The sequence below is a fragment of the Rhinoraja longicauda genome, chromosome 10 (assembly GCF_053455715.1).
Source record: "Rhinoraja longicauda isolate Sanriku21f chromosome 10, sRhiLon1.1, whole genome shotgun sequence".
Taxonomy (NCBI): domain Eukaryota; kingdom Metazoa; phylum Chordata; class Chondrichthyes; order Rajiformes; family Arhynchobatidae; genus Rhinoraja; species Rhinoraja longicauda.
The window spans coordinates 27,741,021-27,756,898 of NC_135962.1; the positions used below are offsets into that span (position 1 = coordinate 27,741,021).

The 15,878-nt window shown below is 38.4% G+C and overlaps 1 protein-coding gene across 3 annotated transcripts in view; it reads left to right on the plus strand.

Moving 5' to 3' along the window:
- ppp1r13bb (protein phosphatase 1, regulatory subunit 13Bb) overlaps window positions 1–15,484 on the plus strand; it is a 56,358-nt gene extending 40,874 nt beyond the window's left edge. Inside the window, exons 7-17 of one of the 3 annotated variants that reach the window (XM_078406481.1) lie at window positions 1,759–1,955; window positions 3,019–3,183; window positions 4,546–4,747; window positions 6,469–6,644; window positions 6,988–7,510; window positions 7,616–8,346; window positions 9,595–9,732; window positions 9,843–9,976; window positions 11,917–12,083; window positions 12,986–13,185; window positions 14,460–15,484. In XM_078406481.1, the coding sequence (XP_078262607.1) occupies window positions 1,759–1,955; window positions 3,019–3,183; window positions 4,546–4,747; window positions 6,469–6,644; window positions 6,988–7,510; window positions 7,616–8,346; window positions 9,595–9,732; window positions 9,843–9,976; window positions 11,917–12,083; window positions 12,986–13,185; window positions 14,460–14,501 (2,675 nt within the window). In that variant the 3' untranslated portion in view covers window positions 14,502–15,484. The remainder of the gene's footprint in view (window positions 1–1,758; window positions 1,956–3,018; window positions 3,184–4,545; window positions 4,748–6,468; window positions 6,645–6,987; window positions 7,511–7,615; window positions 8,347–9,594; window positions 9,733–9,842; window positions 9,977–11,916; window positions 12,084–12,985; window positions 13,186–14,459) is intronic. The other 2 variants (XM_078406483.1, XM_078406482.1) reach the window with 2 other exon arrangements.
- The last annotated feature ends 394 nt before the right edge of the window (window positions 15,485–15,878 follow it).

Consider the following 15,878-nt stretch of genomic DNA (forward strand, 5'->3'; position numbering starts at 1 on the left):
TCTTCGTAACTGTTGCTCGTGATGGGTGTAAATCTGTGCGGCCAGAAACTTTTGGGTGGAAGAATCATGAGAATTAATATTCATCTTTGAAGTTGATGGGGTAATTTAATACACCAATTAAAACTGTACTAGGCATATTTAATTTGTAAATGGAAACGATGAAAGCAATGGTCGTCAGTCATTCTAAACCTTCTGCCAATCTGGTTGTTCTGGGCTAAAATATTTTGTGAATTTCTGGATAGGGTGTTAAAACTTTGGAGAAGGCACAAGAGGCTGAGGCACTATAAGGCACTGGTCAGGCTACATTTGAAGTATAGTGAGCAATTTTGGGCACCATATCTGAGGAAGGATGTGCTTGCCCTGGAAAGGGTCCAGAGGAGGTTTACAAGGATGATCCCAGGCATGAGCGGTCTAACTTATGATGAGCTTTTGACGGCACTGGGTCTGTACTCACTGGAGTTTACAAGAATGAGGAGGGACCTCATTGAAACCTACCGAATAGTGAAAGGCCTGGGTAGAGTGGATGTGGAGAGGATGCTTCCACTAGTGGGAGAGTCTAGGACTAGCGGTCATAGCCTCAGAATTAAAGGACGTTCCTTCAGAAAGGAGATGAGAAGGAATATCTTTAGTCAGAGGATGGTGAATCTGTGGAGGCCAAGTCAATGGATATTTTTAAAGCAGAGATAGATTGATTCTTGATTAGTACACATGTCAGGGGTTATGGGGAGAAAGCAGGAGAATGGGGTCAGGAGGGAGAGATAGATCAGCCTTGATTGAATGGCGGAGTAGACTTGATGGGCCAAATGGCCTAATTCTGCTCCTGCCCCTTATGACCTGATGACTTGGTTATGTGAATTGGATATCTGTTGATATTCAAAAGGAGACATTTAAGGGAATTTATCAGTTTAAAAAAACATGTGTTCATAAATTAAAACAAGATGGAACTCGTAGAAAAATTGTTTCCTCCAGAAAGGAAGCCTGGAATCAGAGGGCAGATATTAAATAATTGTCAAAACAACCAGCAGCAAGCTGAGAATTCATTTCATGCATGTGGTTAACAGCATATCGGTAACAGATTCCACTGAAACGAGAAAGGCGGTTTTACATTCGCATGAAGAGAACTAATTTACAGGATTATGGAAACAGCCTAACTGTAGGTCTAAATTAAACACCTCTTTCAGAGAACTAACAAAACCGTACGGCGGCGCAGCGGTAGAGTTGCTGCCTTACAGAGAATGCAGCGCCGGAGACTCGGGTTCGATCCTGACTACGGGTGCTGTACTGTACGGAGTTTGTACGTTCTCCCCATGACCGGCGTGGGTTTTCTCCGAGATCTTCGGTTTCCTCCCACACTCCAAAGACGTACTGGTTTGTAGGTTAATTGGCTGGGCAAATGTAAAAATTGTCCCTAGTGGGTGTAGGATAGTGTTAATGTGTGGGGATCGCTGGGCGGCGTGGACCCGGTGGGCCGAAGGGCCTGTTTCTGCGATGTATCTCTAAAAAAAAAAAGCGCATGTTGGGCAATGATGACCACCTATATTGTAGGATTCAGTTATGATTAGTCGTCTGATATGGCTTTCCATGCAAGGACGCTTAAAATAACGAAATCCACCGTCCACTTTCTTTCCCCTCTGCCTTATATTAAAATATGTTACTTCCCGTACTGATAACTGCTGAAGTGAAATCTAAATAATTGCAGCAGATTTTAACAGCTGGCATATTCACACGCTCAATTATTTTTTTAAACTTTATTTCCAGCAGCTGAGATTGAGCACATTAACACTATGTTTCATGAGAAGCAACGGGAGTTACAGTCGGCCGTGTTGAAAGTTGATCAACTGACCCAGCAACTCGATGACCTGAGGAAAGGGAAAACAAATGGGTTGCATTCTTACAATGGACAAGTGCCAGGTCCTACTGCGCTTGAATTAAAGAAGCTATATCAGGAGCTGCAGGTGAAGTGCATAAAATGAACTAAAACCTCTAATGCTATAATTGCAGTCAAAGCAAAAACTGTAATCCATCTGCAAGAGAGTCATGATTCTTAATTGAAATTGTTAGCAATTACTCAGCTAGTAGGGCAGCATCTGTGGAGATTAACAGTTGGTGTTCATGTCATTGGACCCCCAACAGATTAAGGGTCGTTGATCTGCAACATTAACTCTGTTTCTCTCTTCACGTGCTGAATGGCCTGCAGAGTATCCGAATATTTAATGTTTCCAGCATTTGCTGCACTTTGTTTCAAGCCATGAATCCTATGGTTTTGATTTACCAGCATTGCAAGGCTGTCTTAACTGAAAAAAAACATCCATCTTGTCTCAAACTAAGATAAACAGCTTCAGTTGGGCAGCACGAGGGGGCAGAGGTAGAGTTACTGCCTTACAGTGCCAGAGACCCCGGTTCAATCCTGACTACAGGTGCTGTCTACACAGTTTGTACGTTCTCCCGGTGACCACATCTGTTTTCTCCCGGTGCTACGGTTTCCCCCCACACTAAAGACGTGCAGGTTAATTGATTTTGGAAAAATTGTAAATTAGCACTATCCAACACACAAGTGACAATGTACAGGGATCGCTGGTTGGCATGGACCTGTTTCTGCGCTAAACTAAATTAAACATGACAGGAGCTTTTTTGTAGGAGTTTATTTTAGAATTTCTTAATGCTTCATATTACTTTTGTATATTTATGTTAGACAGTGATTAAGAAGCCAGGCAAGAGAAATCGAACAACCAACCAACTGACTCACAAAAAACAGCCAATTGAAAAAAACATTTTTTTAAATGTTAGCCTGGCATCCAGCCTTACCAATCTGGCACCTACAGTTTGGAGTTGGTGCTGACTACACAAAAGAATTGTTGCTGGGTGCTTGCACTGTTAGCTCATGTCTTGCATAACAGAAAAGCAGTAACTGAAAAGTTTTCTCTGTGCAACAAAAGAAGGTTAAGTTGAAGTAAAAGTTTTTTAAAAGATTATGAACCCAGACATTTTAACATTTTATGGATTTGCTGGCCTCTCTAGATTCGTAATAAACTTAATCAAGAACAAAATACAAAACTTCACCATCAAAAGGAGCTGCTTAACAAACGCAACATGGAAGTGACGATGATGGACAAAAGGATTAATGAACTTCGTGAACGCTTGTGGAAGAAGAAGAGCGAAGCCCGTCAAAAGGAAAACATCCCTGTATGGCCCTAATTTTTATTTTACCTTTTGATATTCTGAACAATGCAGTCTTTTCCTTGTATGAAATTAAGCGAAATGTACAGTGTGCAATGATGAAAGTACATCAGTTTTAAAATGCTGTGTGATTTGTCACTTCAGAACCCTTCCTAGCAATTTTTTGTAATATTTTTCAGAATACTCCTTTTCAAAGCGGTGAATGTTTAACTAATTTTACTCCTTTACCACGTAAATGATGATACCATGCCAAGTTGTTGTTGTTGTACTTTAAATTTCTCCGAGATACTCTGCAAACAAAAAAAAGTTGGCATTGGAGCACGTTTTCTGTGCTGAAAGGATTTGCATTTAACCAACCAACATCTAAGTCCATCAGAGGTTATTTTCACTCGCTGAATAGGAAAGGTTTTCAATCGACAACTGCTAAATAATCATTTTATTCACAATTACTCTTCAATTAAGTTGATTGACATTTCAGCAACCAAACTAGCACCAAGAGAGCTGTGTATAAATATGCATAGTCATAGTCAATCATACAGCGTGGAAATTAGGTCCAACTGGCCCACACTGACCAAAATGCCCCATCTAATGGGACTCACCTGCCTGCATTTGGCCCAGTTCCCTCTAAACCTATCCTATCCATGTACCTGTCTAAATGTTTCTTAAATGTTGTGATAGTACCTACATTTAAAAAAATAATTGTAGTCCTGAACAGATGGTTAAGATACACATAGACACGGGAGAAATTCCCATTTTAGGAGCGCAGACCATACAAATACTAGTTTTTTTCATTTGTTGCCATTCTTGTCTAACTGTTCTAGCGTTTACCAGTCTCAGACTGATCTCCGCATGCTTTTTAATCCAAGCCCAGTGATTTTGTTTTCATTTCTAGTCCAACTTTTCTTGCTCTTTCCTTCCTTCCTTCAGTTTAGTTTATTGTTACATACAGTGAAAAGCTTTTGTTGCATGCTGACCAGTCAGCGGAATGTCGATATATGATTACAGTTGAGCCATCCACAGTGTACAGATACATGATAAATGGAATAATGTTTAGTGCAAGGTAAAGTCTGATTAAAGGTAGTTAAAGGGTCTCCAGGGAGGTAGATAGTAGCTCGGGACAGCTCTCCAGTTATTGATGGGATGATTCAGTTGCCTGATAACATCTGGGAAAAAACTGTTCCATCCCATCCCTCTACACTAGCACGGTGTCATCCATTGTAATCAGAGGATGAAAAACTAGCTATTGTAATAACGTTAATCATCAAAGTTGTCAATATAAGATCTATGATAATGTAAAGTTACCGTGATAGAGCAGTTGACCAGGATATTTAGCATTACTTACCTAACAGATGTTTGTTTCCCCTCCAGCAGCTGAGTCAGATTAATGGCACACAGTCATCCCAGACCCACTCTAATAGCTCTGGGCGTGTCGCCGCTGTGGGACCCTACATCCAAATATCTACTGGAACTAGACTAGAATCTAATCAGTCATCACCTGCAGAGATGTTGAAACCTCAGACTTTGACTGTAACTAGCAATGCTGGTCATACTCTACCAAGAGTAAAATCTGGTAAGCTGTGAAGTAACTACTTTAAAATAATTGTGCAGATTTTAAAGAATAACATGATTGAGCTGAAGTATTGAGGCAAGGCTTAATCCATGTTTCAAATTGATGCATTAAATCAAGAACGTAAGCAATTAAAAAAATATAAACATTTGTATTCCTGGACAAAATAACATTGATGGATAACATTGGATAACAATAGGAATTCATGGCAGCATTTATGCCAAATAACCCCACTCATCTCAGTTCCTGTCATCCCATCATTTATTCTGGAATGTATCATGAAGATGATTTGCAGATAACAAGTCTGAAGAAGGGTCTCGACCCAAAACGCCACCCATTCCTTCTCTCCTGAGATGCTGCTTGACCTGCTGAGTTACTCCAGCATTTTGTGAAATAAATACCTTTGATTTGTACCAGCATCTGCAGTTATTTTCTTGCAGATAAGAAGTGTATTCCAAGGCTTGTGAATTCTGCCTTTGAACAGCAACTAGTGTAACATATATTTATTTTCTTTCTACTGTTCTCCATTTTCAACTTTGTCTTGCCTTACTACCTTCAAACAATGCTGAACCATCATAAAATGGTTGCTGTTAGATAAATGCTCATGTACCATCTGGCAAATTTTCAGATTAAATTTAAACTAGCTGGGCCTGTGGTTGTCTCTAGTAAAACAGTTAGACATACATACTGTTGCAGAAAATCACCCTGAACATGCTTAAATTCTGCATCTGATGCAGCATCATCATCTTGTCTGCTTATCCCCTTAGGCATGCATATCTATTTTTACAAAGTTTATAATTACATTCAAAATTCCCTGCAATGAATAATAGGCATTAGTAGTTTGCTCTACAGCTGAAGACCAATCAAAACATGAAGACATGTTGTCTGCAGTTTATTTCTTTATCACTTCTCAATGTTTATTCTCTGGGTCCTTTTTAAAATTGCCAGATTTTCTTGTTCTGATGCTTGTTGAGAATATTGTAGACAAATAAAAGATGTCCTATGCTTTTTGGGAAATGTATAATAAAATTATGACAAAATATCTTGATTGCATTAATCATAAAATTTGTGTAGTCCAACATTTATAGAAACATTTTCCAGTTAAAATTTAACGAATAGAACAACACCATTTTAATTCAGATGCTTTCTATTATTTTATAGCTGTCATTATATTATCTTCTATTCCTCCTTGTTGCTCAATCTCACCACAACAGAATCATAGAAATAATTGTGATTTAATCTACTGTCCATTTCTATGGGCCAATTAAGATATGTTACTTGAATTTATTTGAGTACTGGCAGCTAACCATACAAAATTTGCAGCATTGTTAAGATGCTAATTCAGTAGATTTATGCAAGTTCTTCAAAGTAGATCATTCTTTTTTGTTAGATCATGTGTGTCAATTTGTATCATGTGGCAACTAATATTGCTTGGCATTGTATGCTTTCTGGGCAAATATGAATTCAGTATTGTTTAGTAATGACATTCTCAACTGCTTTCACGTGTCACATATGCGAGTGGTATTGGGGAACTTTTTTGATGATCCCAAAATGGCCTCAAGTGATTGAACAGTACTTGGTACATTTCCTTCCACCCTGACCCACTGAATGGGAAGGCTAGAGTATTTGCTAAAGGGGGGGGGGGGTTGTAAATTTAATTAAAATAAAGTAACTTAAAATCATCTTTTAAATTAATGTATTGCATTTTTTTGTATCCTAATCAGCCAATGATGGGAACTGGCCAACACTCCCTGCGGGATCTGTTACCACAGGGAAACTACCTCCAACAGCAAAAAATGACTGGAAGGAATCCAACATGGATACAGTTTTGAAGCCAGGAACTGTGCCAAATCTGCCCTTGTCCACCACTACAGTAGTTCCAAGCAGTGATAAAATGGTGGTAGGTTTTGCTTGAACTTTGCTCTTCTGAGCCATTTAATTTTTTAACCTTTTCCTATATGCCAAAGGATAATTTCAAGTTTAACTTTGCTTTGTAATGTCCTGTTTCTTCTCCAGGGCACAAAACTAACTTGTTTCCTTTAAGAGTTCAGAGTTTTATTTGAACATTCAGCAGTGCCCATGTTGCTTGAATCATATGATCACACTAGTTATTTTTATGCTTTCAATTAGCCACATATTTTCTCAAATAGCCATTAATTATAAATCGGTTAAATAATGCATAGGGTTGTTTTGATTGTGTAAGATGGTTAAGAATAATTTTAACCATATATTCTTTAACTTAGGGTATTGAAACAGGAAGAGGACCTGCAACAGCACCAAATGCAATAAAGCAACTGCCTCAATCTTATGGACCTCACACAAAATCTTTCTTGGCTATTGGCTCTACAAATTCACTGGAAAGAATAAAAGATACCAGTCAGCCTCGGCCCAGTATGGGTTCTGTTTCTAACATAACTGCAGAAACCTGGCAAAGACCTACCCAGCCCCCAGCACCCGCAAACACATTTCAGACTGGTGCCTCGCAGCAAATTCAGCAGAGAATTACTGTACCTCCGAGTCCAACGTACCAGCCTGTCGGTTCACCAATGTTCCCTTCTGGAGACAACAGATCTGATCCACCACTAGCAGTGGCTGTAAGACCATTCTTGGCTGATAGAGGCTCCAGACCTCAGTCCCCACGAAAAGGGCCTCAAACTGTGAATTCTAGTTCAATTTATTCAATGTATCTTCAACAAGCTACACCACCAAAGAACTATCAGCAAGTTGCATATAATACTCTAAACAAATCGCATACTGTTAAAGCAAGTAAGTAATTTGTTAATTGTTTGATCAAAACTATTAGCTATTATGCAGCTGCTCAGCACTGAATTCTAAGTGCATTTGGTTAACTAAAGTTTTTTTTCTCTCTAGTGTATGGGAAGCCAGTATTGCCATCTGGTTCTGGTTCTGCTTCACCATCTCCATTGCCTTTCGCTCATCCCCAGCCTTTCCATGGTTCCCATCCTCAGGCCACTGATGAAATCCAAACAAATGGAAAAGACCCAGAACACGAGAGCTCGCCAAGTACCAACTCTAATGTTGAGAACATCCCACGTCCACTCAGCCCTACAAAGCTACTGCCCATTGTGCACTCACCGCTACGTTATCAGAGTGATGCTGACCTGGAAGTCCTGAGGAAAAAACTGGCTCATGCGCCAAGACCTCTAAAGAAACGCAGTTCTATAACTGAGCCAGAAGGCCCCAGTGGACCAAATATTCAGAAGCTGTTGTATCAACGCTTTAATACGCTAGCAGGGGGGATGGACAACACACCATTTTACCTCCCAAGTAACTCTCAAGACTTTGGAGGTGTTTTAGCAGATGTTGATAATGGTAACACCAGCCTAGTGGAGTCTGGTTCTGTCCAACCCGAACCAATTACTCAGCTTGAAAACCAACCATCATCGGATGCCAATGATAATCAGCTACCTTCTCCACCACATTCTGAACTAATTCAGACAGATAACGACATCCCCTCTACAGTGGAGGACAACAACAATAATCCCGCTGTTATTCAGACAGAGCAGCTACCAAGCCCTGAACCAGAGACTTTGTCACCAGAAGATGTTCCTCCACCATCTGCTCTCCCACCACCCCCTCCTGTAAGTTTTGCTACACTATCAGTCTGAATATGTGGGTGGTGTTTTTAGGGCTGCAATTCTGAGTGATTTCACAAATTAGAATATTGTCCTTTGAGCTGGGGAGGAACTCCGACTGCAAAATGAAGGATCTAACTATTTGGGTCAGAACTGATGATGTAGGACAATAGAAGAAGTTTGGCTGAAAGCATACAGTGATGCTAGGATCTACATTTAAAATATAGAACCACAATTTTAATAAACTGGATTACTATGAGGTTGCAGGGTGACTTGGACAGGTTGTGAGTGGGCGGATGCATGGCAGATACAGTTTAATGTGGATAAGTGTGAGGTTATCCACTTTGGTGGTCAGAATAGGAAGGCAGATTATTATCTGAATGGTGTCAAGTTAGGAAAAGGGGACGTACAATGAGATCTAGGTGTCCTAGTACATCAGTCACTGAAAGGAAGCATGCAGGTACTGCAGGCAATGAAGAAAGCCAATGGAATGTTGGCCTTCATAACAAGAGGAGTTGAGTATGGGAGCAAAGAGGTCCTTCTGCAGTTGTACTGTGAGACTGCACCTGGAGTACTGTGTGCAGTTTCGGTCTCCAAATTTGAGGAAGGATATTCTTGCTATTGAGGGCGTGCAGCGTAGGTTTATTAGGTTAATTCCCGGAATGGCGGGACTGTCATATGTTGAAAGACTGGAGCAACTAGGCTTGTATACGTTGGAATTTAGAAGGATGAGAGGGGATCTTATCAAAACATATAAGATTATTAAGGGGTTGGACACGTTAGAGGCAGGAAACATGTTCCAAATGTTGGGGGAGTCCAGAACCAGGGGCCACAGTTTATGAATAAGGGGTAGGCCATTTAGAACGGCGATGAGGAAAAACTTTTTCAGTCAGAGTTGTAAATCTGTGGAATTCTCTGCCTCAGAAGGCAGTGGAGGCCAATTCTCTGAATGCATTCAAGAGAGAGCTAGATAGAGCTCTTAAGGATAGTGGAGTCAGGGGGTATGGGGAGAAGGCAGGAACGGGGTACTGATTGAGAATGATCAGCCATGATCACATTGAATGGTGGTGCTGGCTCGAATGGGCTACTCCTGCACCTATTGTCTATCCAAGTAGTTTCCAAATTGGCACAGCAGAAATTAGCTCTGAGAATTAAAAGCATGTTTAGAAGATTGGGAGGTTGCAGGTAGATGGTTCTTAGAAATCGAGTTACCAACATCTTTCCTGAATTGAATTTTCTTCTATCTTTCCTTAGATTAAACGTACAAATTTAAAAAAGCCTGATTCTGAGCGAACAGGATGCGGAATGAGGGTAAAATTTGATCCCCTTGCTCTATTACTGGATGCTTCTCTGGAAGGAGAATTTGATCTTGTGCAACGCATCATTTATGAGGTAGCCTATCTCCATTCATTGCATTGTTAGTTGCATTTGGTGTGTGAATTTTCTACTTTAGAATCTAATGTCATTTGATATGATTAGCATTCAAACTTTCTTTTGGCCAGGTTAACGACCCTAGCAGACCCAATGATGAAGGGATTACACCATTACATAACGCAGTCTGTGCTGGACACCATCACATTGTCAAATTCCTTGTTGATTTTGGTGTGAATACAAATGCAGCAGACAGTGATGGATGGTAAGATGCATGGAAATTGAAGTTGTTTATTCTTTCGAGATTGTGTTATATTGGTTGAATACTTCTGTAATTTTGGGTTTCATTCACCAAGCTGATTGGAATCGGCCCCTGTTTGGAACATAATTAATGTTGTCTAAATTAGATATAATTTTATAAGCCTTATTATCTTTCTGTGAATTTTCTGTTTCTAACCTTTTCTGTTCCTTGTTTCAGGTGGATGACTTTTTATACTGTAGATAAAATTGTATTATTTGGACTCAAAACACTTTTTCTTATTTCTTTCTCTATCACTGCCTTTCTCTCCTCCCTCCCTCTCTCATATGCATGCTTAAAATAATCTCAGCCAAGTGTTGGAGTATCTGGCATCAATTTCGTCCATTTGTTTTTACCCACTAATAAAGATATTTTCCTTTTGTGAAGACGAAGCGTTTCGCTGTACGTCATCAAAAGTTTCAATTTTATTTTATAATAAATTACGAATGGGGTAAGATGATGTTCAACTTCATGCACATTCTGTTCTGAGCACATACAGAAGATATTTGTGGGATATATCCAGCTTGAGTTATTTTTTAAATATTGGAATTGATTGCAACAAGTTACTCTTTCCACTTATTGTAACTAAAATGTAGTTGTACTGGGAAACAGGTGTTTACAAAAAACACTAGATGCGCCATATTTTGGGAGTAAACTGTTCTGAAATTATGGTTGGCTGAGTCACAGAGCACTCTAAAGCAAATGAATGTTGAAATATGATTTTTAATAGATAGTTTGCTGAAGTACACGAGCAGAATAATGACTAATGAAACTATGATCACACTCTACTTTTAGTCTGGCCAAAAACATCAGATATTCAATTGCCAAAGTCAAAGAAGAAATGTGTGGCTATATCCAAAATGACACAAGTGTAAATCTCTAGTGCCAAGGTTTCTAGACCATTACCTCCTGTTATACTGGCAGATAGGGGGCAAACTGGCATAATCAACCACAGATTTTGTCAACTGTTAAGATGTATCTTGTGTTTTGCCTCAGTTATTCTTAGGGTGAGGGATTTCTGATTTTTGGTCCTCATGGTAGAGTTGTTCTCATCTTTAATTAACAGGAGAGAGGCTTTAGAGATACATCATAGAAACAGGCACTTCGGTCCACTGAGTCCGCGCTTACCAGCGATCACCTGCTAGCACTATCCTACAAACTATGGACAATTTACCATTTTTACTGAAGCCAATTAACCTATAAACCTGTGTGTTTCGATTGTGGGAGGAATGCGGAACACCTGAAGAAAACCCACGCAGTCGCAGGGAGAACGTGCAAACTCCTTACAGACAGCATCCTTAGTCTCAGGTGCTGTAAGGCAGCAACTTTGCTGCTGTGCCACCCTGGGATTTGAAAATGATCAACATCAAGTCTGAATAGATAGAGTATACATACTGTAATAAGTGAATAAAAATTACAGTACTGTTCTGGAAATAAAGATAGCTTTGCATTTTTTTCTTTCCCCCTTAAGTGATATTTCTGCATATCTATTTGCTAACAAATCAATTATGATAACAACTGAACTGATCCCATGCATCATTAACACAGAACATGTCTCCAAAGACGTACAGGTATGTAGGTTAATTGGCTGGGTAAATGTAAAAAAAATATTAAAAAATTGTCCCTAGTGGGTGTAGGATAATGTTAATGTATGGGGATCGCTGGGCGGCACGGACTTGGAGGGCCGAAAAGGCCTGTTTCCGGCTGTATATATATGATATGATATGATATGTTGGGAAATTGTTTGTGTCATTTCAACAATAGGGAAAGCTCTTGTGATTAAACAGTTATGGCTTCTGCATGTGAAGTCATGATTTACACTCTTCTAGGATAGTTTGTATACCTTGGATTATGAATGGCGCTTATTTTTTGTAGATTTACCTCAAAACGGGATGCTTTCTTTCTAGGACACCACTGCACTGTGCTGCTTCTTGCAACAGTGTCCAACTCTGCAAACTGCTTGTGGAATCCGGTGCTGCTATTTTTGCCACGACAATCAGTGATGTTGAAACAGCAGCAGATAAATGTGAGGAAATGGAAGAAGGTTTTGTACAGTGTTCACAGTTCCTTTATGGTAAGTGTCTGCTGTTGTCTCCTAAATGTGTATCACAGTCAACCTCTTTTTAAACTTTGACTAAATAATCTAAGTTGTATTTAATATTGCAATAGATTTCTCCACTATTTGACCAATCTTCTTGTTCCACTGTGCACCATCTCTTTAGATACAGAAAATGTTGGAAATACTCAGGTCAGGCAGTATTTATTTATGCATTAGTTATAATGACAGGTCATTGACCTGAAAGGCATCCCCTTTCCACAGATGCGGATTGCCCTTGGATATTTACAGTATTTTATGCTACTGCTGTGCCATGATAGATTCAATGATACTTTGTTATTACATCCTGTTCAGTCTCTACTTTGATTCATGTTTGTGTTCAGAATTCATCATTTGGGATACAGCAGCTTCAGAGATTTTGTTCCCGGATCTAGTACTGCCAAGATATCTCTGCCATTTATTATTATTTTATATATATGTATCGTTTGTGATAGAAATGTAACTGAATTACTAAAGTAAATTGGTGTCATTTTTTCAATAACCTTAGAAACAACACACAGCAAAAAATAATTCATTGTTAGAATTATATGTGGCAGTTTAATAATTCCTCGGGGTGAAGGTTGTATTGAGGCCACTACTTGTTGCTTGAAATGACACTAATAAGTAATTCCTTTTTCTTGTATTCAATGGATTGCCAGTTGATCTCGGGCTACTATTGAGAGAGAAGCAGACTTGTTTCCATCCATTTCCTTTCTCGAGCAGCATATGCCAAGGGTTTAAAACCATGTATGTTTCTGAAAAAGGTGGGGAAAAATGTGCTTGACCTGTAGGCAAATCCATATAACAGATGTTCTCTACAATGACCTGTGCAAGTGTGATAATATCTGAAATCATTGAGAATTATTTTCAACCCACAATAGGAGTACAAGAAAAAATGGGTGTGATGAACAAAGGTGTTGTTTATGCTTTGTGGGATTATGAAGCCAAGAACAGTGATGAATTATCGTTCCAAGAAGGAGAACCTCTGACAGTTGTGAGGCACAAAGATGATGTTGAAACAGACTGGTGGTGGGCTCGATTGAATGATAAAGAAGGCTATGTTCCCCGTAATCTGCTTGGGGTAAATATGAACTAATTATTTTGTGACTTTATAATTTTGTTCATGTTTTTTCAATAAAATATATTGCCATTGTAACAAAAACTAACCAAATATTGCTCATTCATAAAACAGTTTGGTGCACTGTCCAAATATAAAAATCCAACAATTTTCCCAGTGCACGCTAATTTCTTTGAGTTGTAGATGCTCTGTTCATAGGTTCTTTGAACTCGTTACTCAGATTTTAGCACTGCGAGGTTTAGTACGGAGTACAAAATCTATCTCTGTTTTGAAAAACAATAAATGACCAAGCTTCAGAGGGAAAATAACTATAGACTCACCATCTTTTCATGTAGAAATGTTTCATCAGTTGTCCTAAATGGCGTATCCCTTGAATTAGGAGCCTGTTCTAGATTCCGTAGCTAGGGGAAAGAGTGCAGGGCTTTTTAAAAGTTGTTTCTTTTTTTTTAACTGTAAAGAGGCCTTGTCAATGTAATCAATTGATGTTAAAATGTGGATGATTTACATTTTAGTGTTGAATCTGATGAAATTGTAATTTGTAATTTTCTGCATTTTAAACCAACAATTTTAACCTTATTTGTTTTTAACATTCATTTGATTCATAATAGAAAAGATTCCTTATTATATTGCAGTGAATTTTTCGATTTAGGAAACTTAAGATCGATTAGTTGTTTATAATAATGAAAAAATTGATTATCAACACCATTTAAGCACTAACTTTAGGATTATCCTATATTAAATTTAATTGAGGTCATCTTTCATATATGCTGCAGGCCTAATGTGATGATGTAATATTTTTGACTGAGCAGGTGAGGACAGAAGAAAATTAATTGGAAAATGTTTCTTCACCCATTCCATTGCTTTCCTGTTGGATTTGCACTTTCTGTCCTTCACTTTAGCATTCAAGACTTATGCTTAGATTCTAAACCAAATCATGTCCTGCCCACACATCATGCTCTGTTAATTGATCTACAGTGGTGATCCGCCAACACCCCAATTTTTAAATTCTCATCCTTGTTTGAATCACTTTTGTCTCACTCCACATGTGACACTCGATGCAGCCCTAAAACCATTTAAGAATACAATTCCAGACATGATATTTTTTGTGATTACTGACTGTAACTGTCCATAAGTCATCAAATTATTTCTAACTTTTCTTACCTTGGATTTTTTATAATGCCATAGTAATCTGATCCAGAGCAGCATCAATGTATGCACAAAGCAGCTTGAAGTGGTAAATGAAATAAATAGTAAAAGCAATTTATTTTGTTTTACAGTTGTATCCAAGAATAAAGCCTCGACAGAGAACTCTGGCTTAAGATTAGTATTAGCCTACTCATCAAAACCTGGAGCCAACACAATACTCTTCACAATGGAAGTATCCTCCACCCGGAAGAGAAAGTAGATATTTATGTGCTATGATTTGGATATGCAGTAGTTTCCTTTATGGTGCTTTTTCTTTGAACGAAGTCACATTGCTACTTCCAAAAACAACACCTACATCTACATGCTGGCGTGTGCATGTTTGCACCAGACACAAGCTAGCATGTGCTTGCCCATGTGCTGACGCTCATGGCCCCACAGTGGTCTCGGATGGAAAGAAATGGCGTCAAAGGAAATATTTAATGCAAGTTTGGTTTCAGTAAAGTTAATTTATAGAATGGCTGTGGTTGGACTCAAATTGAATTTGTTTTTTTGATAAGCAAGGAGTTTGGAATGTATGCTTGAACATGAAGGAAAAATTAGTTAATACTACAATTGAGATGAACAAGAGTTTTTGCAAGATGAGATGAACTGCCGAGATAAAGGAAGTGTATGTGATTAATGGAACGATGGATGTGAGAAAAACACGTGAATGTTGAAATCCTTTAACCTGTGTCGTCAATGGAAATGATGCAATAACGTTCCCTACATTTTGTTGCAGAACACTATAGCACTTGTAATAAGTATTCAAATATTTCTATATTAAAGCCTTATTTTTCCCCCAATAATATTTCTTTTTTGAATTCTAGTTACAATAAGCTTAACAATCTTTGGTTCACCAAATTTCACATTTCGTCATTTAAGTTCTGTTAACTAAGCACGAGTATTTAATGTAAATATTGTGTGTTATAAGATTTTAATTAAGTGGGCTATTATGTATGTGACTAATTTTTTTCATAGTTGATAGTTATGCACTGCTTAACAAGTTATGTAAACTTGCACAATAAAATACAACGGCATGAAAGGTAATATTCATTACAAGTTTTATTTGTTATCAGCTTGTTCTGGCTATTTTGGATTTAACGATTGGCCAAAAACCAGGAATTAAATGAAAATATTTGAAATTGTGTGCTCTCCCCTCTACCGCATATCTACCACAAAACTAATTAAGCAGCTCTAATTCCTCGATCAGAAAAGCATACCATGCAAAAATCCAGTTAAAATCATGAGAAATGCTCATTACCCATCACAATACTTGGTTAATTGGATGGAAGGTTTTTTTTTGTTCTACACTGAAAAAAAATGACTAAGGCCTTAACTTTAATACTATCACTGAACAGGAATTTAGCTTGAGGACTCTTGTTTCACCATAATTATCTGCTTTCCTTCTAAATCATCAGATCTGTTTTGAAAGAAACCTTACAATGCCACCTTGGATGTAGGTGTATAAGGCTTGGGGGTGGCATATGGCACAACTGGTAGAGCTGCTGCTT